Here is a 22,037-nt window from a genome sequence, read left to right on the forward strand (position 1 = left end):
ATGACTAGGGAGATTTTTTAAATGTCACAGAGTAAGGGGTATTGTTTAATAGATTCCTACAGACAACATTTCAATCTATGGGAGAATATATTGGCATTGTGTTTGAAACTACTATTTACTAATGATTAGGACCATGTCTCTGTGTGGTGACATGCAAATCTATAGACTATGGTTCAGTAGAAAATATAACACTAAGGGTTAAGGTGAGTTTGACTCGGGAGGCATTAATCAGTCTTATATTTAACTTAAATGTGTATTATAATATTCTTTTCCAATGCCTACAAATATAAATCTCCTCAAATATTCTTGGCACCAACAGCATCATCTTTTTATTTTCCTTGTTAAGAAGTTAAATAAGTTTGATGCATTTTCATTCCATACTTGTCTGACAATTATATTTTTAGCTTTTTGAAAATTATATATTTATATGAATCATATTTTTGTATTGTTTTTTTAATTACTCTCAGAGTAGCCCTGCATTCTCTAGGGATCAATATGTGCCACACAATTAACTCAATCTTTAAAAAAATCTCATGAGATGTGACTTCTAAAATCTCTCAACTTAGAGACACTGAGTCATTAACTTGCCCAAGATAACGTCAATGTCAAGAAATAGACTCAAGATGGGAACACAGACCTCCCACTCACTGTCTACAGTCTGGTCTCGTGCATGATCCTGTGCAGGAACTGCATTCTAACCAAAATGAGAAAGTCAGAAGGTCGGAATCAATCTCCTCTAGGATTGCTCCAACCCACCAACTCACCAACCCACCAACCAACCAACCCAAGAACCCACTGCCATTGAGTTGATGGCATATCACAGGAACCCCGTTCAATAGAGCAGATTTATTCCCAGGATTTTACATCTTTATGGAGGCCACTGCCACCTCTTTCTCGCTTGGGGCAGCACATGGGGAGGAACTGCTGATGAATCAGTTAACAGCCAACTTCTTTACTACACACCACCATCGGTCTTTCTTGGTCACCAGAGAAATGAAGACATAAATAATTGGGGGCATAAGGGAGGGATACATTTTATTTTCTAGCACAGTTAATCTAGAAAAAAATCATTGAAGGACCTCATCTGAGTATTAACACAAAAATACCTGAAGTGATCAAAAGGCTGAAATGATATAAAATTAAGAAGCAAGAAACCAGAGCTGCCCATTGCAACCCCTCTAATTGGTTGCAATTTGGTCTTCTGTGCAGCCCTGGCCATCTGGAATGAAGCACCTGGTCTAGTAAGCAGTGTAGATATTAGTCTATTCTTACAGTAAAACCTGCAAAAGCAGAAACCTGCCAGAGAAGGGGCACTCGAAAACCTCTCCCTTTGAAAGGAAAGGTAGAAGAGTGGTTTAACCACCCTGTCAATGGCAGAGAACGTGTGATCCCCCAAATGCGTGGCAGTCCCAGCAAGTTCTGGCTTTCATAGATTTCACTGTATTGCTGACTATGACATAGTAGCCAGATTTTGATTTTTTTGTGACAAAACTCATATTCATCTATTTCCCGTGTAACTTCCATTTTCATACTATTAAAATCAGGCCAAGAATAGTTTAAAAAGCTGTAATGATTAAAGGGATGATATCTTTAAAACTATCCTAATAAAGTAGCAGAGACAGGATAAGTACTTGATAAATGTCAAGTATTTTTTTTAGTTATAATAATCACTAACTCTACTCATATTTATTAAGTACCTGTGATGCATTTTGTTTTATATCAAAGCTTCAAGAGGCCCAGCAAATAATTCAATTTCACAATGTTAAAAAGAGTTAGGAATGGCATTCTGAGTTTGATTCTAAAGGCAAGTACTCTAATGGTGATTCTGGAATATCTTCTGTAATTCAATAAATTACATATGTTACAAATTACCATCTAAGAAATTTGGTTCATTATAATTAAAATTTAACATCAACATCTGCCAATGGCTCAATGAAATAAATGAAGATTAAGGTCAAATTAAGTCTACATGCAGGATTCATAAGTATATTCAGTGAAAAATTCCTCCCCAGGGACTGACCACCATAATGGGTATTATACCAAGGATCAGAGAATTCAATCTTTTTTCCCTATTAAGGAAAATGACTTATTACAAAATGTTAAGCAAAATATAGAGAGTACAACTTTTAAACAGAGTTTGATCTCAGCTATATAAATGCTTACAATAAAAATGTGGAGAAAATTGGGCACAATTCCTAGGCCTCTACTCAAGTACTCCCTCAATGCAAGAATACTTTGTTCTAATAACCTGGTATTCTATGAAGCTCCCCTTCCCATCACGATTGCTGAAGAAAAAAATGGGTGCATAAGCAAATGTGGTAAAGAGACCTGATGGTGCCCGGCTACCAAAAGATATAGTGTCTTGGGTCTTAAAGACTTGAAGATAAATAAGCGACCATCTAGCTGAGAAGCAACAAAGTCCACATGGAAGAAGCACACCAGCGTGTGTGATCATGAAATGTCAATGGGATCAGGCATCAAAGATGCAGAACAAAAAATCACATTGATGTGAAATGAGGGGAGGGTGGAGTGCAGAACCCGTCTATAGATAAGTGGACATCCCCTCACAGAAGGGTCACAAGGAAGAGGTGAGACAGTGTGGATGCAGTATAGCACTAATGAAACATAAAACTTTCCTCTAGCCCCCTTCATTATCCCAATTATACGTAATAAATTTGCCTAGATCAGAGTATATACAGTTGTACAGATAAGAGCTCAAAACACAAGGAATGAAGGACAGATAAACTCCTCAGGACGAATAATGAGAGTAGCAATACCAGGAGGGGAAGAGGAAGGTTGGGGGAGAAAGGGAGAATCAATCACAATGATCTACATATAACCCCTTCCAAGGGGGATGAATAACAGAAAAATGTGAAGGGAGACAGTGGTTGGTGGAAGACATATATATATATATATATATATATATATATATAAATTATTAAGGGTTCATCAAGGAGGGAGGGTGGGGAGGAGGAAAATGAACTGATACCAAGGGCTCAAGTAGAAAGAAAATGTTTTGAAAATGATGATGACAACATGTGTACAAATGTTCTTGACACAATGGACAGATGGATGGATGGATTGTGATAAGAGCTGAATGAGACCCCAGTAAAATGCTTTAAATGCTTTAAAAAATTGTGAAGAAATAGGTAGAAAGTGACTATAGCACAGTTCTGTTTCCTGGAATGCTGTCTCTCCTTCCCATATCTGTTTAGGAACCATTTAAAAAATACTGAAGACTCATCCCCCATTAAAAGATCTAATAGCAGCTGCTCTTCTTCAGTCTTGATTCGAAGGAAAGTTCATCTCATCTCGCATTGCTTTATGACTTTTCTTGATAGACTGTTGACATACCTTCCCATGTTCACTTCATTGTAATGTTTTATGGAAAAGACACTATCTTATTTATTCTGTCATATCATCAATTAATAATTATGCTGAATGAAGAAATTAAAGTTCACTCTATGGGTGAATAAATAAACAAATGGTAATGGGTGTCCATGCAGGACCTGTGCATGCGGCTCTGCTTGAATACCCAATAAGAGTCGGCTGTTTGAACACGGCTATGGAGCACATGAAAGCGGATAGCTTCAGACTGGGAAGGCTGTGGTACAGGGTGGTATTCTTTCACCTTCCTTGTTCAGTCTGTGTGCTGAACGCATCATCTGAGAAGCCGGATTAAATGAAGAAAAGCACAGCATCAGGATGCGGGAAAGAGTCATTAACAACATATGATATATATATTGTACAACTGCGAGTGCCAGGATTCAAGTGGACCTAAACCAGTGACTGGTAAAGTCAAAGACTGCGGTACGGATCCACCTTAATGTGAAGCAAATGAAAATCTGTACAACCAGACTGATAAAAACATCATGAGAAGTGGAGAAAAACTAATCAATAATTTCATTCTCTTTGAATCTATAGTCAATGTCCGTGGAAGCAGCACCCAAGAAATCAAGTGATATGTTTCCATGGACAAATCAGCTGGTAAAGACTTCCTCAATTTTTCAAAAAGCAAAAGTGTCATTTTGATGACTTCGATGTACCTGGCCCAAGCGGGAGTGACTTCAATCACCTCAGATCTACCCAAAAGCTGAACCGTGACAAAAGAAGACAGAAGAATTGAAATATGAGAATTATAGTGTTGATGAAGAATATCAGATACACCATGTCTGAAGAATAAACAAATCAATCTTGGAAGATAGAGAGGCAGAGTGCCTCTTAGATGTGAGGATGGTAAGACTTACTTACTTTGGACACATCGTCAGAAAAAAAAATTCCTAGAGAACAATATGAATTTTGGTAAAGTCGAGGGTGCATGAAAATGAGGGAAATCTTCAATGAGAAGGATTAACGTGATAGCCCCCCCCACAATGGACGCAAACGTACAATGGCCGCAGAGATGACGCAGGACTGGGTAATGTTAGAGATAAGTTCACAGTGGGTTGGAGCTGACCTTATAAAAATGGACAAAGTAACAACACTAAGTGTGCTCTACGACGTGAACAACAATGCTATGAGTAAAATATTGGCCTATTTGCTGGCCACGGAGAGGTGGACAAAGCTAAATTGGCAGAGAAACACAAACCGACAACATATTGTAGTGTGATAGTCTTGGAAAATATTGCTATACAAATAATAAGAAAGGTAACAATGTAATGCCTGTGTACCTATGTTTACTCAAGAGGCCGAATTAGGATTTACAAGCCTGTCCTCTTGTTTGTACACTAAGTAATGCATATATTGCTTATGTTTTTCTGAAGCCTGAATGGGAAATGTGTTTTTAACAGATTTAATCAATACGCCAACCTACTTTTAAAAAATAAATAAACCCACACAATAAATAAAAAGCAAGAGGCCGATCAATAGCCAACAGTGCAGCTTAACAGCCAGTCCGGCAGGACACTGTCTGAAAAGGCGCTTCACACTCTGCTGTCTGCACGATCCACAGCTGCCTCATATTGATTTGTTGCAAGCAAAGAACATCTATTATCACATGCCAGTGTGAACCTAGCAATTTCTCCAACAAGTAGCCCACAATGTAGGACTAGCAATGTCCCGTGCAGTGTCAGGCTGTGATGACGGACTAACGGTCCACATTTATTCTCCTCTCTTAACCCCACACCCAATTCCTGAACCTGGGAACCTGAGTTGTGTGGGTATGTTTAGAACCTGTGTGCCCCAGACGGCTCCCCACTTGCTTCCCCAGGGCACATCTCCAGTGACATGACCCCAGAACTGTGTGAATCCTGAAACAATACATGTGCAAAGATAAAAATGATGGCAAATAGACACGAGGTGTTTAAAATGACTATTCTCACAAAGTGAATGTGGATTTTGGTGTAGCATCATGTGATGTGGCGAAAGAAAAACAGAGGAAGTCAATAGCAGGGTGCCAATGGGAGTGGCATGCTCATTCTGGATTCAGGACTGGATTTGGCAACCCCATAATAACAAATTACTATGATTTCTCCAGACTCTCAGCCCTGATCTAAAGTATCAATAAAATCTCAATATCCAATCAAGGAATTCCTTGAAGACCCCATAAAAGTTCTATTTGTTCTTACACTGGAATACGTGTCACTGAGTTAACTGTTAGTTGACCTTCAATCCCTGAGAAGCTAATCTTCTTGTTTCAAGTTTTTTCAAAGGTACTAAAGGTCATTTGTGGATCATGTCACTTGTCTGACTTTCTGTAGGTCTGGTGGGATCCTCCATTGCATCTGGAATGGTCCATTTCACTGTGGTTACAAACTCTAAGTCAACCTACGTAACGTAAGCACTTACCATTTTCCACCCATGATTTCTTTTCATTCTAGGAATACTGAAGGTACCGCAGACTGCAATAATAACAAACACATCTTTCTTGAAAGAAGGACAGGCAGAATGCTCCTAAGAAGCAAGGATGGTAAGACTTCACTTCCCATACTTTGGGCGCATTTTCAGGAGGGACGAGCTCCTGGAGTAGGGAGTCACCCTGGGTCCCATAGAGGGTCAGTCAAACTGGGGAAGACCTTCAATGAAATGACTGGACACGACAGCTGCTCTACTGGGCTGAAATTTAGCAAAAATGACAAGGGCTGTTGAGGGCCAGGCCATTTTTATTCCGGTTGCACACAGGGGCTGTGAGGTGGCCGTAATCTGGCAGTACCTAAGAGCAATAAGATAATCAAGTTTACCTGGTTTCCAGCAAGAAGATTCTTCTTTTCTATTCACCACAAGGAAGCCATTCTCACACGTGGCAATCATACAGAGAAAACGAAGGAACAGAATGGTAGCCAGAGATATGTATGTCCCACCTTCCCCACCACCATGTCACCTGTCAACCTCCGTCATACCACTGTGTTCCTGTAGGGAATGGTGGAATCATGCAAAGACCATCCACCTCGAGCTACTAACTGGGATGTAAGTTTTAATGTACACACTACTCAATGGGGTAAGAAGAATCTACGTGATGGCAGCTCTTCCAAACAGAGACTACACATGGAGAACAGATCAGGAAAAGACTGGCCATAAGCTACAGAATCCACAGTAGAAGTGTTAAAAACCATAAAACGTGCATGACCCTGCAAGCCATGCACAGAAAGAACACACTTCTCTAGCTTATGAACTGAGCACGTCATTTAAAAAAATATCAAACTCTGGCCAGTACTCTAGTTAGCAGTTTGGTATGCTATGATTGACTCTTATACATTGATATGCTTTTGTTTACATTGATGATCAACTTGCTGCCCTGTAAAACACCTATGGAAAATGGAACATCCCAAATGGGTTTCCCTTTTAAAAATCAAACCCCTTTTGTAGTTAGATTGCATTTGTAAAGAATCCAGAGTGTTGTGGGGCAGCATTTTAAAGATGATGATAAGTTAGGCATTTGCAGCATTTTATAAAACATTCTATTCTCAAGAATTGGGTAAAAACCAGACGTCCTTGATGGTGATCACCTCCACTTAAAATGCACATCCCCATTATTGTGATTTTAGTCAAAGGTAGGTAGCATAGCGCCAAGTCAATGTCTACTGTCCTCTCTGGTCTTCCATATAAAACCCAGTGCTCGCTTACTCTTCCTTCTTTATCTTCCATGAATATGCTTTCCCAGTTTATCCTTCCTCCTCTGCAATTTTCCCAAATGGCCTTTGCAAATGACAAGCATGACCCTTGTTCAGCTGTGCTGGTGAACTCTCCACTCAGGATGCAGGCTAAGTAGGAAAAGTCTGGTACATATGTAGGCACACAGCATCAGAGAGGAAACTTCATCATGAATTGGCTGTGGGATAAAACAGGAAGTCACGATCCTAAGGATCAAGGTCTATATGGACAACAAGGGTCCAGGACGCAAGATAGTGATGCAATCACTGTTGTGTCTAATAGTAAATAAGGAAAGGCACTATAGTGTAAAATAATAGTAAATAAATACTGAAATAGTTAGTATCTTAAAAAGTAAGATAGTGTTTTACTAATACGAAACAGTAAAACAAGGTGGGGGGGGGGACCCCACTGGATCTGAGTCCTTTCCAAAGAGAATGTTTCCTCAAATACATTGAATGACGATCCTTGGCCTGTGGGATAGTCATTGTAGCAATATCCAAGAACCTACCATTTTTACATACGAGAGAGGGGTTTAGAAGTTTAAGGAAACATGGAACTAAAAGAAAATGGGATTTTTTTTTCCTGTGAACGTTTTTGACACCGCTTTCGTATTTGGTTGGGTTTCATGACAAGTTTTGCTCTGAACTTACAGACACTCCCTGTATGCCTACATTCAACATATGTGCCTCTATATTTATTTTTTTTAAATTTTATTAGGGACCCATACAACTGTATCACAATCCTTACACACATCAATTGTATAAAGCACATCTGTACATACTTTGCCCTAATAATTTTCAAAGCATTTGCTCGTCACTTAAGCCCTTTATATTTCTGTAACTGAAATGTTCACTTCCCCATAGAGCCACCTGGTTGTAGAAGCCCCCCTGCAGCCTGTAGGAGAAAACTAACCAAAGTGATCATTTGAGTCATCTTGGTTTAGAGGCTCCTCTACTACCAAAGGATGCCACGACATTATTTTAAAAATAGAGTTCAAATAATACTTTCCTCAACCTGAGCATCTTAGGAACATTTTTGAAGGATGAGATGCTGCCACCCAAGTAATATGACACTCTCCAATCCTTGTTCTCATCTTCTACTCAGTATCAACACATTGCCCAAGTCATACAATGCTACGGTCCTCATTCGGGACTGTGACAGAAAATGTTCATGACAAAATCAGATGCAATCATAGGAACGTGGAAAGCGCTTGAGTGGAATTTTACCTTAAAACCATGCTGGGCCTTGCATGACAGAGATGAACTAACTGATCAATGACAAAAAAATACACACCTACCTTCTGCAGATGGCGCTGACTCAACACAGTTGGAACAACTTACCTTTCTGTCTTTTCTGTGTGCACAGCATCTTCCTGACACAGAGTGGTAAGGATATGTGATATAGAATACACTTTGAGAGTAAAAAGTACATACTAATACTTAAAGAGAGGACCTACATGCCGACCAATGAGGGTGACCTAAAGGCCGTGCTGTACCATGTCCCCGCTACTCTCCATGTGCCCATCTGGCTGTCTTCTTCAGAGTGAATTGATACTCCAGATTCATAAACATGACAGGAGGACCTTAAGTACCGCCAAAGACAATTGGTGAGAGCAATGGCCATCCAAGCATTCTGCAGACACCGCGTCCTTCTCATCCCAGACAGGGTGCTCAAGGATCACGTTTCCAGCAACAAGTGTCCACAAAGTTTTCTCCCTGCCCCGCCTAATTTCTCACTTGTTTTCCCTCAGTGTATTTTAAAAGACTAACAACAAAGCTGCTAAGGAATCATGGAAAGGATAGTTATAAAAGGCAAAACACGCGAAAATCTACTGAGAACTAAGGATTCGAGGAAAGCCAAACAGATATGGTAGAGAGAGCATGGAAACTGGGACCTGCTTCAGGGCATAGTCATGAAAAGCCTCTGCCGCTTAGTCAGATCAATTCATTTTAGTCTTATCAAGCAGGAGGCCAGGCGGCTATTATTTTGGATTGCAAAGCAAAATCTACCATAAAGACTGCGTTAGAAAATCAAACGGTGATCGGAATTTGTAAAGGCAGGACTTCTCTTTCTTTTCTTTCGTCTTTCAATAAATTTCTTTGCAGTAAGTGTTTATGCATTTCAAGTGTGTTCCTCTTTAATAATGGATATGTTACAAAAAATAACCTAGGAAGGAAATAAAGACTCAAGTTTACTGATGGCCACAGATTGAATATCTTCACCATCAGGGTCAGAAGCATATGCATAAAAATAGACCTCCTTTTATCCCTAAATCAACGTAGCATTTTACGTGTAACAGTCACAAGGTCCTCTTCTAGTTCAATCAAGACACAGAGAAGGACACACGTAAATATTCTCACAAGTGAAATGTACATATAAGTGGAGTAGCCATTTATATTACAAATACATATCAATATAAGTCACCACAGGGCTTCATTATCATAGACCTGAAAGAGTTCTGAAAATAGTCACAACTCATTGAATTGGAAGGGGGCCGGGGAGGATGTCTGCAGTCGTGTACAGCCTAATAGTCGCTGGGCCAACGTTTGACTGCATGTATGTCGAGAGCCCTGACTCCCATCAAGCCTATTATAGTGAACATTCAAACACCCTATGGTGGCATCATAAACAGGTACCACTTTTGACACAGCACAACATTATTATTATTGTTTATCATGATTATGACCAATGTGCTCCTAAACTTAAGATGGTCTAGTGTGTCTGGAAGTGTTTCGCTGATGCTCTTTTGATGCATGGAAAGATACATTGTACATTATACAATAAGACAAAGATTTGATTGATGTTAGACAAAAATTGAAACTATTTCAAAGTATGTACAGATTTGACTTAAAATTTTTTTTGCATAAAATGTGTTTGTAACAGAGGCTGGCCTCTGCATAACATGGTAATTGTACAATGTCCAAGTCACATAATTCTGCTTCATGGAATATATCTTGGGTGTTAAGGAATATGACTCTGAAATCTTTATTTGGAAGGACAAAGAAAGTCTCTAAACTTTCTGAAAATAACTGCTTTCCATAAACATTCTCTAATTTCTAGGTAATGACAATGAAGTGTCTCTAAATTGTTATCCAGATGACTTAATTAACCGAGAACTAAACAGCGTACAACAAAAACCCTGCTTGATTTCTTTCCCCTCTCTCTCAGACACATGAATTTTAATCTTAATTCTCAAAAGGAAAAGAAAATATCTCACCAAAAACGGAGGGGGAAAGAAGGATAAGAGAATACTAGTATTGTTAAGCAAGAGGTATCTCTTTGCTCTGCCCTTAAGAACACTATTCTCCGAGTTGCTTATTCTCCAAGTTTCTGGAAGAGAAAATTGCTTATGAATCTTTCAGAAGAGCCTTTCTCTTACATACTGTCATTTAAGTTTTCTCCAGGCCCTGGGCGCCTTGAATCGGTTCCAAGTATGAGAAGCTTGTACTCACGATCATTGCACTGGTTCCCCGAATACGAGGTCATGGAGCAGTCACAAGTGAAGCCTTCCCACTGCTGCATGCAGACTCCCTGGTTGGCACAGGAATCTCCCTGGCAGGTGGTGCTGGGTCCTGGCAATGCACAAGAACAGAAAGGGAGAAGAACAGAGGGCGAGATGAAGTTTGATTAAAAACTAAGCAAATGCAAAACAAAGCTAAAAACGAAATCCAACGCTTTGTTGTTGAGTGAATTCCAACTCCCAAGGGCCCCTTAGAACAGAGTAGAACTGGCCTTAGAGTTTCAAAGCTATAAATCTTTACAGAAGCAAACTGCCATTCTTTCACCCTGGGAGTGACTGGTAGATTTGAACTACTGGTCTTTCCATTAGCAGCTGAGCGCTTTAAGCACTGTGCCACAAGGACTCCTGACTGTGCCACCAAACCCAATCCACTGCAGTCAATTCTGATTCAGGGGACCTTGTAGGACAGACTAGAACAGCCTCATGAGGGGTCCAGGCCTTCCCGTTTTAATGGTAAGAAGCAGATGGCCACGTCTTCCTCGCAAGGAGCAGCTGGCGGGTTCAACCCCCCACCCACCCTGAGGTTTAGCAGCTGAGTGTGGTGCCCACTGTGCCACCGCGGCTTCTTTACTGTGCCAGCAGTGCCCCTTCAGTCGAAAGCAACCACCTGAATTCATCATTCTCGTGCCCCCAAACCGTAGAAGGCACAACCACCCCGACTCACATCGCTGCGTCATGCAATGAGAATCCCCAAGAGACCAAGACAACAGGAAATTCACAATTAACCACAAACTATCCACTATTACACACACAAGGGAGAGGGCTGAACACAGTGTTCTCTTCTAAGTAGACTTCGCGACAGAGCTTCATCGCGACAGTTAGACCGCGATTTCCTTTGGAACCTGGTCTTTCTTAACATATCATGCTAAGGTAAACAAACAAACAAAGGTGACCCCATCGCACCACGGTTCTTAGGAATTAAAGTCAAATTTCTTGTTGTAAAATGAAGCGTCTCTAAAGTCTCCTTTGTGACATCGGGAAGATAGGTGTTCATGGTAATGATATAGGAGCCCCTCTGTAATCATGGCTTCTCAATGACGGGCATGAATACCGAAGCTAGGTCTACATGACCTCATTCAGACTCCCAAGAGCTTTATACAGATAGGTAAACTGAGCTCAGAGAAGCAAAACGACTTAACCCAAAGCCACACGGTTGGTCCTTAAAGGGTTTTGGTGTCAAATGCAAATAGACTCACTCTGAGACCCATGTTTTGTAATTCTCCAAGTATAGTACCTAGGCCACGAGCTGCTGGGGGTTTCCAGAGATTAAAATCCCTAAACTCCATGCTAGAGTTACTGAATGGGGAAACCAGACTCCCTGGCTTTCATGAGTGCCCAGTACTTTCAAAGCGTCCTAAGGTTTTGAAAAGTACAGCACTTTGGCATGTTGTTACTGTACACATCTTAGAAAAATTCTCTCCAACGAGCGTGTGTATACCACAGGAGGCAAAGGAAAACTTTGGGGAATATGGAAGAAATTTTGTTCATCTTTTTGCTCTCTTACTTTCTGATTTCTGTTTTTTATTATTTCTATACAAATTATATACAAGCCTACTACTTCCAAAGGCATCCGACTGCTGTACAGTTCGTTCAGACTCATAGCAGCCAACAAGGGTTTCTGGGACTATAACTATGTAGAGGAGTAGAGAGCTCTCTCTCTCCAGCAGGAAGTTGGTGCATTTGAACAGCCAACCGTGCAGTTCACACCGCTACTTTCAATCTAATTTATAAATAGACATTGCTATTTGAGGAGGCATGCTCAAACTGTTTTAAAAGCGGGGATCCAGATCAAGTTTTGCATACCCAAAGAAATAGACTTTGACTTTGCCAGGGATTGGACGGGAAGAGGGGGAAGAAAAGCAATAGGCTAGAGGGTAAACACATGTTAACTGTGAAGGGGAAGATGGTATGCTACAAGATGTGGAAGTGAAAACGGGTTGGGGGGTGAGGTCAGGGACAGGGTGAATTATTGAGAACGTTAGACAGGTTGTTTGTCATTGAAGATAAAGACAATGATCTGCAGTGCAATGCCCCACCTAACGCACAACACAAGGCTTTTGGTTTGGTTTGTAACGTTTAACTGTATGAGTGGCAGTTGGACACATGTGGCTGTGTTAGAGACGCACCTGGGGCATTTCCATATCTACAGTTCCACCACGGCAGAGCATTTGCACTTCCACCCCAGATACACCGAGACGGAATCCGCAGTTTAACAAAATTCCCCACACAATTCCTGTGTATGCCTGGAGATCTATAAGAATCATCTGGGAATTTTATGAAAATATAGATTCTGACTCAGTATTTCTGGGGTGAAAGTGCTATTTATCAGCAGAGGGTCAAATTGGAAGCAGGCAGGTTGAATCCCTGGTGAGAGTTTGTCTGTAGAAGCAGTGAGGTAAAAATGTAGGACCCTATCCTTTGATCTCCCTGGCCATTCATTTTAATTGGCTCTAGTTTTTTAATACATTCAGTTTACCTTTTGATTGAGGATTTTATCTGTTTTACTTCATTATTGTTGTCAGTTGTTATTTTAGAAACGCTTTCCTGCATATGATATTTAGGGCAGGTAAATCCCCAGAGACAGTAGTTGGATGGATGGTTTCTTGGAGCTACCGCAGAAGAGGTAGGGAGAAAATGGGGAGCCAACAAGGATGCGTAAAATCATGAAGAACAATGCCCTCAATCCGATTGTGGTGAGGATTATACACCTCTTCTTGTGTGATTGAACTATTGAATTGTATGATATATGAATTATATGGCAACAAACTGTTGAAAAATACCTTTAAAAGTCCTCCCTTTAACTGAGCCACTGGGGATTTGCAGAGATTAAAACCCCTAGGCTCTTTAATAATTCTGCCTTTTTTATTCCTTTTTCCTACTTCAACTGATGGGCTAAAGACAAATCTATATCTCTGGTATTCTTTGTTTCAAGAGGATACATCTTCATAGTCAAGATTAGTCCATGAATTTCTCAGAAAGCCAGCCAGAGAGCTGAGTTTGACTAAATCAAACACGTTAGTCAGAAATCTGTGGGAAATGAGCATTTGACAGAGTGGAAAATAGCTCCATCTTCATAGGTGAGTCTCACAATTTCCAAGCTAAGCTTCATACAGGCACGGAATATTGACAAGCACAAATGCCGGGGCTAAGGGTGCATTTTCAGAGGCAGTGACAAAAGGCTCTTCTGGGTGGCATGGCTTTAAGTCCTTAATCATGAAACGTGGGAACAGTACAGACTATCACTCTGAACACAAAGCTCTTACGACATGGCATAAGAAAGTTCAAGACAATTACTCGTGCTGGAGAAAGAAGCCCCACTGCTGGGTGTCTGCAGTGCCTGTTTGCCAGGGGGCTCCCCCACGTGGAGATGAAAGGCAGCCCGTGGTGGTGTTCTCAGTGGGTTTTAAACTGGAGCCTTCTGTGGTACAAGTTTCATTAACAATGGCAAATCAGGACAGCTTCTTTCAAAGCATAAAAGCTTCTGAGAAGTCCGTGGGGCTCCCTGACCAAACAGCTCTTACCAGACAATCGGCCCATAATTCAATTGTACTCAAGGATTAGAACCATATGGATGGAATTCCCTTGAAAGGAAGCAGAGAGCAGCAAAATAACTTTGGGGGAATGCAGCAATTCTTTGCATATGAATTGAATCTGAAAACAAAGATCTTCCATGCGTTGCCCATCCCCTGTAACCAACTGTATTTTGACCATTTTCCAAGATCAGCTCAAAGACCTCCTCATATGAAACCTACACTAGTAACTTCAAGCAACAATTCTCTCCCTTCTCAGTGGCCAGACATTCATCATCCACATCATTATGGTTTGCATTTGATAAGACTTGATTTAGCCCTTTATTATATATTGCACTGCCTCCTGCCTCCTCCCTTTAATTACTTCATAACTGTTACTGTTTCCCTTCTGCTCAAAGATCGAAAACTTCCTGTTATTAGAAATCATGTCATATGTTCTAAGCATGTCAGTGTTGTGTTAAGTTTGCTGGGAAAACTACAGAGAACGTGTTTCAGTAAGTGCTGCGATGGCCTGAATTATAGTCAACGTTGATTGGTGTCTGTTTCATACTTCCACCAACGGAATGTAGGGAAAGGCCTGTGCTCTGCACAGTAACTTTTCCAAACTATGAGAGGTTGTAACGAATCAGACTATGAAAAATAGTAGAGGCTGATTCCAAATCCCACTGAATTTGTTTCACATGCACTTACTGGAGAGGGCCGTGAAGAACGTGAGTGAGAGGGTGAGGGTTTCTACTCCCGGAGAGATTGACAGCATCCGTTTGCTGAAACGTTTCAAATGGTATTTCATCAAGCTCTTTGCATGGTTCTGGGTTGGAGAACCATTGCTCTAATGCTTCAAGGCCATCTCTGCCTCAGTTTCCTCCCATTTGGGGCTGACTTACAGATAACAGTAGACTTTTTCTGTGCTTGCAATAATGGGTTCCTTCTTTTCATCCAGTTTCAACTCACCAGGAGGTCTATCCAGATTATATGGAAAGAGGACCCCACCAACATTTTTCTCTCCGTTATATCTTCCTGTTAATTCCACATTTTACAATTCAATTGTTTTTGATAGGTCTTTATTGTCTGATTCATTCTGTCATGGAAACATATGCTCTTTGGGGACAAAATCCTGGTTTGTTTTATTCACTTCCTCTATTCCTGACATGGTATATGGTATCAAATAGGTGATTAGAAAATAGTGTTGAAAGAAAGGGAAAGAGTCACCCATTTATGACTTAGATGAGTGTTTTGCCATGACTTAGAACTGACTCATTCTGGTTCAACACTGCTGGCAAGTTACATTTTCAACCCAGGTGATTCTGACTCACGACAGAATTACCTGGGATCTTGTTAAACTATAGATTCAGATTCAGTATATCTAGGTTCAAATGCTATCCGCAGCATGGGGTGGGACTGGTTCGAGTCTCTGGTTCTTCCCAACTGAAAATTCACTCTAGAATTTATCAATATCAAACCTTCTCATTCATTTTTAATCACTTTTTTGAGGGGTGGTGGAAATGATCTTTGATTGACAATCTCTCTTCCTTGGGTTTAACTATGAACACACTCAATCTCACCAGGCACTGAGACAAGACTCCAGCACCACCAGCTGCTAGACCCATAGGCCCCACATCAACATCTGGGTGCTGAGTGAATAAGCGTTTGGGCTACACTCGAGAATACACTCGTGCTGTTAATAAATGTTTAAGCCCCTTATTCTTACTTCAACTTACTTAAGGACGTCCCTGCCTTCATTGGACGTACAAAGGAGCTTCAGAATGTTCAAGGAAACTAGAATTAAAGATAATGAAGGAGCTCTCACCACAATGAGCACAGGGAGAAAAATGCACTGGGATTGACTGTAGTGATCACTGCACAGCTGTAATGCATGTGAACACAGTATCAAAACCATATGTCATGTGAATTGTATGTTGGTGGGATTGTTAAAAATAAACACACTAATTATTTTTAAAGGTTATAGAATTGTCCTACAGATTTCCTGAGGGCCTCTGGTATTCATGTCAATCATGCATGCATTTCCCATGAGTAGAAGGGTCTCAAAAAAGAAAGAAGTTAGAAGTTAGAGATGCATCCAAAACACCCAGAAAAAAAGCAGCAAAGAGAACTCCAAGATTCCTTTCAGCTGCACTTTCTTGATCGCAGGGAATCTTGTTCCACTCAGAGTATAATATGACAACAAGAAACACCATCCACACCGTGCTTGTTATCTGCCTGCATTGCGTGTTTTGTATGATATTAACTGTTTCCATAAGTACACAAAGAAGCATCGAACTATAACTAAAAGTACTAAAGAGTTGGGAAAATGGAAATGAATTTCCTTTTGGACATATCAAAACAATAAAAAATTTTAAAGCTGGACTGCTGGACTCGGCAGGGGAGGATTTCAGAAGATTGAGGCGGAGAAAGGTTGATCACTTTCTCCAGGTCACACAAGCAGCAAAGGGCAGGCGAGCTCTCCAGGCGGGGCTTCCTAACATTAGAACCCACATAGCTAATCTCTGATGGGTGTCAGTAGGAGTGTGTGTGCGTGTGTGTGCATTTGTGTGTGTACATGCACCAGAGCACATGTGATTACACCAGAATTAACCACCAAAAAAGTATTTAAAAGAGGTATTCTTAACCTAGACGTAAATAACAATGAAAAAATTTTAAATGTAAGAGTTTTCCCCCAGGGAAAACTGTCAAATGCCATTTTAATTCTAAGTTCAATTGGTAGGAATATAATAAAGGCAACTGAGGAAAATATTATTATGCACACAATCCTGTAATAATGGAAATCTACAAGTAGATTCATGTATAGACAGGCATTGTGAGAAGAAAGCAAGTATATCCCCCAATCTCTGTAGGTGTGACAAAGGATGTGTGTACATGGGTATCTACTTTGGCTGCAAATATATGCACGAATGAGATGAAGTGTTGAAGGCCACGTTATAAAAATGCATTGCTGAGCCAGCAAGAGCAGGAGTGTTGTCTCAGGGAAAAGCCAGGCCAATTGGCATTACTTTGTCTACAAAGACAATATTCTACAGACATACTACGCTGGTGATTAGTAACAAGAGCTTTAAAAGCTCATGAGTTGCCCTCGAAGGTGAACTACGGGTATCTCCTTTTCTGGAGCGGAGAAGAGTAACAAAAACTGAAGACAGACATAAAGCATTCCTCCAGTGGACTAATGGGCCATCAGAACATCAGTTTATACAACCCTGAAATCCTATCTACCACTAACCACTGCTCCGAAAGGGATTGCAGCAGAAGGTCCTGGGTAAAATGGGAGGAAAGTGTAGAACAAAACTCAGAATCATAAAACAAACACCAGGCTGACTGGTTGGACAGAGACTGGAGGAACCGCCTGAGAGGAGTTAGTCAAATTTCAGATCTGGAAATGAATTCACTCTCATCATTTAATTTCAGCCACGCATCAAGGAAACACTAACCTATTGAGACACACGCACTTTAGAATCGCAAGGGTGGCATTTGTCCAAGGACACAGTTCGGAAGCATTAGGAAAGAAGGAGGAATGGACATCGGAAACACAGGAAGGAAATGGGATACACAATGTTACATTGTGGCGATTGTAATCTGTGACACGGAACAAAACGTGTACGAAATACCTAATGGATGATAGATGTGTTCCGTAAATCATCACCCAATGCACAATTTCAATATGTGAATAAATAACTTAGCAGCACAAGCTAACTTTGTTCAGTTGCCATGTTTTTATTTGCCTGTAGCACACTCCAGTAAATAAAGTGTACAGGGATATAATGTGTATCATACACACAACAACCTAACCTGCAAGGGGGCTGCATGGATTGCATTAAGCTAACTTATAACACGCATGTAATTTGTAGAAAATATGGAATATGAAAACAGAACTGTGTCAAACGAATATGCTTATACACAGTAAGAGAGACTCCAGGGAGTGAACCATCATTATTGTGTTCTAAAATAGTCTTCCAAATCAACCTAAAACCCCAAGGCTTCCCAAAGTGACCCAATACCTGTTGAGGAATCTTTGGAAGTAACTATTTAGAGAGTTGTATTGCTTTTAATGTTTGGGTTTGTTTTTAAATACGCCTTCAAAACTTCACTAAGGCCACATCCAGTCTGGCTCCCTAATATCCCTTTAGCCTGCAGGGCTGAGGTTGGCAGTCTGGAGTTGGGCATGGCTGGTGCTGATTTAGCAATCTTTATCACGTTTAATCCCAAGGAAAGAGGAATTCGTCAGGAGTTTGGACTCCGTGATTGTCCCTGGAATGTGAGACCCTCTGACGGCAGAACTGCTACCTGTTAAAGGCTTTGCCTGTGCTTTGGGAACAGCTGCCATCTGAGGAGCCTTGCTCAGCTTTCACTAGAAGCCCTGGTAAAGCAGTGGTTTAAGCATCAGGCTTCTGACCCAAAAGTCAGTGGTTCGAATCCGCCAGTCAGTTTGCAGGAGAAAGATGAGGCAGCCCGCTTCCATAAAGATTCAATGCCTCAGAAACCATATGCAGCAATTCTAGTCTGTCCTGGATAGTCACTTAGGGGTCAGAATAAACTTGAGGGCTGTGGGCCATCTGTCACTCGGAACTTTGTCTCCTCCTTCTCATGAGTTCATGACCATTTCTCCACCTATCTTTTTATACTGCTTCATAAAGGAAAAGTCGGGGAGGAGGGAGGAAGTAATTAAGTGGAAAAGATGAAAAGACTATAAAAAAGAAGGACTATGTATATATGTATTTATATATGTCTATGCCTGTTGTCCTGTAGGGTTTACATATAGTGTCTATGGGAATAGCATATAATTAAGTCCGTGTAAAACCGACAGGAATTTAAAAGAAAGTATGACTCAGGAATTTAAAAAGACTCTTACCATATATACTCAAGTATAAGCCGACCCAAATATCAGCCGAGGCACTTAATTTTACCACAAAAACTGCATTAAAAATGTGCTGAAAAACTTGCTTATACACGAGTATATACGGTACGTTACTCTTACTCTTCTGAGCAGTCTATAGTCACTGCTCATAAAACCTAAGAATGAAGAGTCAAGATTTCAGTGCATTTATGTCTTAATATTAGCATAGCCTGCTCAGCTCCATTGATGTCTTGGTGCCTTCAACAAAAGGTCTTCCCCAGCGAGTAGAGGATGGCTAGACTTGAACGACTGTGCCCTGTTGGCTTTTCTGCAGGGAATCGTTCGTAGGCAACGAAAGATTTCAAGGACAGCAATTCCATTCACTGATATTTACATTTAAAATAAGAAACCAATGATCTCTTAAGCATGGCCTGTCTCCGTACAGAGCCAAGAGGGAAGAAAATCACCTCGTTCCATTTTATAGAGTGGAGGTAAAGCCGTGGGTCCTAACTGTCACTGTAAAATGTTGTCGGCAGGGACCTGAGCCTGCATTGTTTCCCATCATCTTTTCCCTTCGGAAGGCAAGATGCGTCCCTTGCCAGTTCTCAGTCATGCATCAGACTCTGAAGAGGCCTGACCAGGTGAGAGGGTGCCTCTTCTCTTAAAGGGAAGGGTGACAGCAATGCCATTGGGTTAGGGTGACGAGAGAAGACCAAGAGTGCACTCTGTCACGCGGGCGGTTCCCATGACAGCAACACTGTATCGCTCCAGCCACAGCGGTCCTCTCATCACACGCTGGAAAGCAGAACAGATGGGGCTGGTAATTGGTTGACGCCAAGATGCCGCATGAGGTCTCTCCACGCCGGCTTTGAATCAGGGCAGCGCTGGTAAACGTCTGTAGTCAGCACCCTCGGGCATTTGTGGACTTTCACAGCATCCAGTCCTTGCACCGTCACCACAGTCAAGCTTGAACATCTCACACGATGTCAGCCGGCCTGCAACGTTCCTGAGAATTGACTCATCGACATGCGTGGGCTGGGATGAGCACACAACAAGGCTAGCACATGACTACGGTCATGCCTGAATAACTGCAAAGCAGACCTGCACCTCGTGGGTCAAGGGCGCTGCCCACATGACGCCTGCAGGAGCTCCTGCATCTGCTGGGTATTTGTGAGCGGGAAGGAAGGCGGCGACATGAGCCCCTTTTGCTCAATCCATCCTACTTTCAGACGGTGACTCCTGGGTCACCAGAATCACAGCGCTAGGCCGTCCCTCCTCTTGAAAATCGTGACGGGCTCTCCGAAGCCAGAGCTGCTGGGGAACGTCTAAACCGAGCCTTCAGGGTCTGATTCTGCGTAGTCTCTCAGCATTAGTGGTGTGCACTACATTTTCTCAGATGTCATAGTAGAATGTTAGCATGGTAAAGTCCGCTTAAAAAAAAAAGTAGCAGCAAACGAAGAAGAAGAAATGGAGAGAAAAAGGGGATTTCAAAAGCATGCTAACACTAAGGCAGGTCCTTTCCAACAGCTTAAAGTTGCTAGTTATGATCATGTCAATCCCAACGATCCACCGTGCGCAGACTGGAACTGCATCCCGCAGCGCTTGCGCGGCTGTACATGACCTCTCGGAAGCAGATGGCCAGGCCTTACTCTTGAGCTGCCTCGGAATGGGCTTGAGCAGCAAAAACTGTGGTTAGTAATGTATGGCTTAGACACTTGTGCCACCCTGGAATCCTGGTGGCATAAGGGTTAGGAGTCGGGCTACGAACGGCAAAATCATCAGTCTGCAGGCGAAAGGCAGCTCTCTGCTTCCATCCAGAGTCACAGCCTCAGAACCCCCAGGGGCAGCTCTACTCTGTCCTCTAGGGTCCTTAGGAGTCAGAATGGACTCAATGGCAGTGCATTTGTTTTGTTTTGTTTGAGGGGTACATGTTTCCATGAACATTGGGCGCATCTCATCCATAGCTTAAGGGGAAAGTTTTGATATGAAACTTTTCTACTATAAAGTCAGCTTTCAGATACTTTCAGACATGCCTTGGCTTCTACTTTAGGAAGCAACACATCCAGACTCACACCCTATGGCCGAGCAGTGAACCGGTTTTAAGTTTTCACATCCAGATTAAACACTGGTGGTTTAGCGGGGGACACATCGGATTTCTAACTGCAACGTCAGCAGTTCAAAACCACCAATGAGCCTCCCCGCAGGAGAAGGGGGAGGCTTTCTATTTCTGCTGTTACAGTCTAAGAAACCCACAGTGGTAGTCCTACCCTCTCCTGTAGAGTCGCTATGAGTCAAAATTGGCTCCATAGCAGTGATTTTTTGAGTGAGAAAGATGAGAACTTAGGCAGGCTCCCCTAAGTTCTCGACACCACAGCGTGCAGTTCCATCTGCACAATAGGCACTGTGAATGACATCACATGATGTAAGAAATAAAAGAGACAACACATGCAAGGGCTATAAAGTCACCCATGAAAGCCAAGGTCATGATCCTAATGAAGATACGCTAAGCCAAAGCCCTTCTCATGTGTCTACACCATGGAGCTGCTAATGAGGGGTATTATCAGTTCTCATGGAAAGGCAACTCAGAACGTCTCTCCACATTTAGGTCCAGTGTCTACTAGGCTGGTCCTAAAACAAGATACCTCTGGTCCCAAACCAAAGTCTGAAGCCACCACGTTATTCCAAACGTGTAGTTGGCCACGGCTCCCTTGTGAAAGGCCCTTCTCACTCATGTGATGCGGAGAGACGAATGGCAGAAATCCTTGTAGGAGGTTCATTCAATCTCAAATCATTGCAGGAAGTTCGTTCAATTTCATTCCTGTCTATCTTGTGGTTTTCTGTAATGGAAATTCTTTGTGAAGAACTAATGTCTATCAGAACCTGGACTGTACATTCCACAATTTGTTACAAAAAAAGAAAAAAGCTTTGGGGAACATGAGGCAGGGAAATATGTTCTTCATAAACTGGAGGATCCATTTAATTATTAAGGAAAGTTGGAGATTTGCTGATGCCAACTCTCCTCTAAAACGCTTTGAAATCATCTTTAGGTTTACAG

General features: G+C 41.6%; 1 protein-coding gene across 6 annotated transcripts in view; it reads right to left on the minus strand.

Moving 5' to 3' along the window:
* Nucleotides 1-22,037, minus strand: part of NRXN3 (neurexin 3) — a 1,780,548-nt gene that overhangs the window by 939,594 nt on the left and 818,917 nt on the right. For all 6 annotated transcript variants that reach the window (XM_075530567.1, XM_075530566.1, XM_075530569.1 and 3 more), the window contains one exon: nt 10,542-10,661. In XM_075530567.1, the coding sequence (XP_075386682.1) occupies nt 10,542-10,661 (120 nt within the window). The remainder of the gene's footprint in view (nt 1-10,541; nt 10,662-22,037) is intronic.

Source organism: Tenrec ecaudatus, chromosome 14, assembly GCF_050624435.1.
Source record: "Tenrec ecaudatus isolate mTenEca1 chromosome 14, mTenEca1.hap1, whole genome shotgun sequence".
Taxonomy (NCBI): Eukaryota; Metazoa; Chordata; class Mammalia; order Afrosoricida; family Tenrecidae; genus Tenrec; species Tenrec ecaudatus.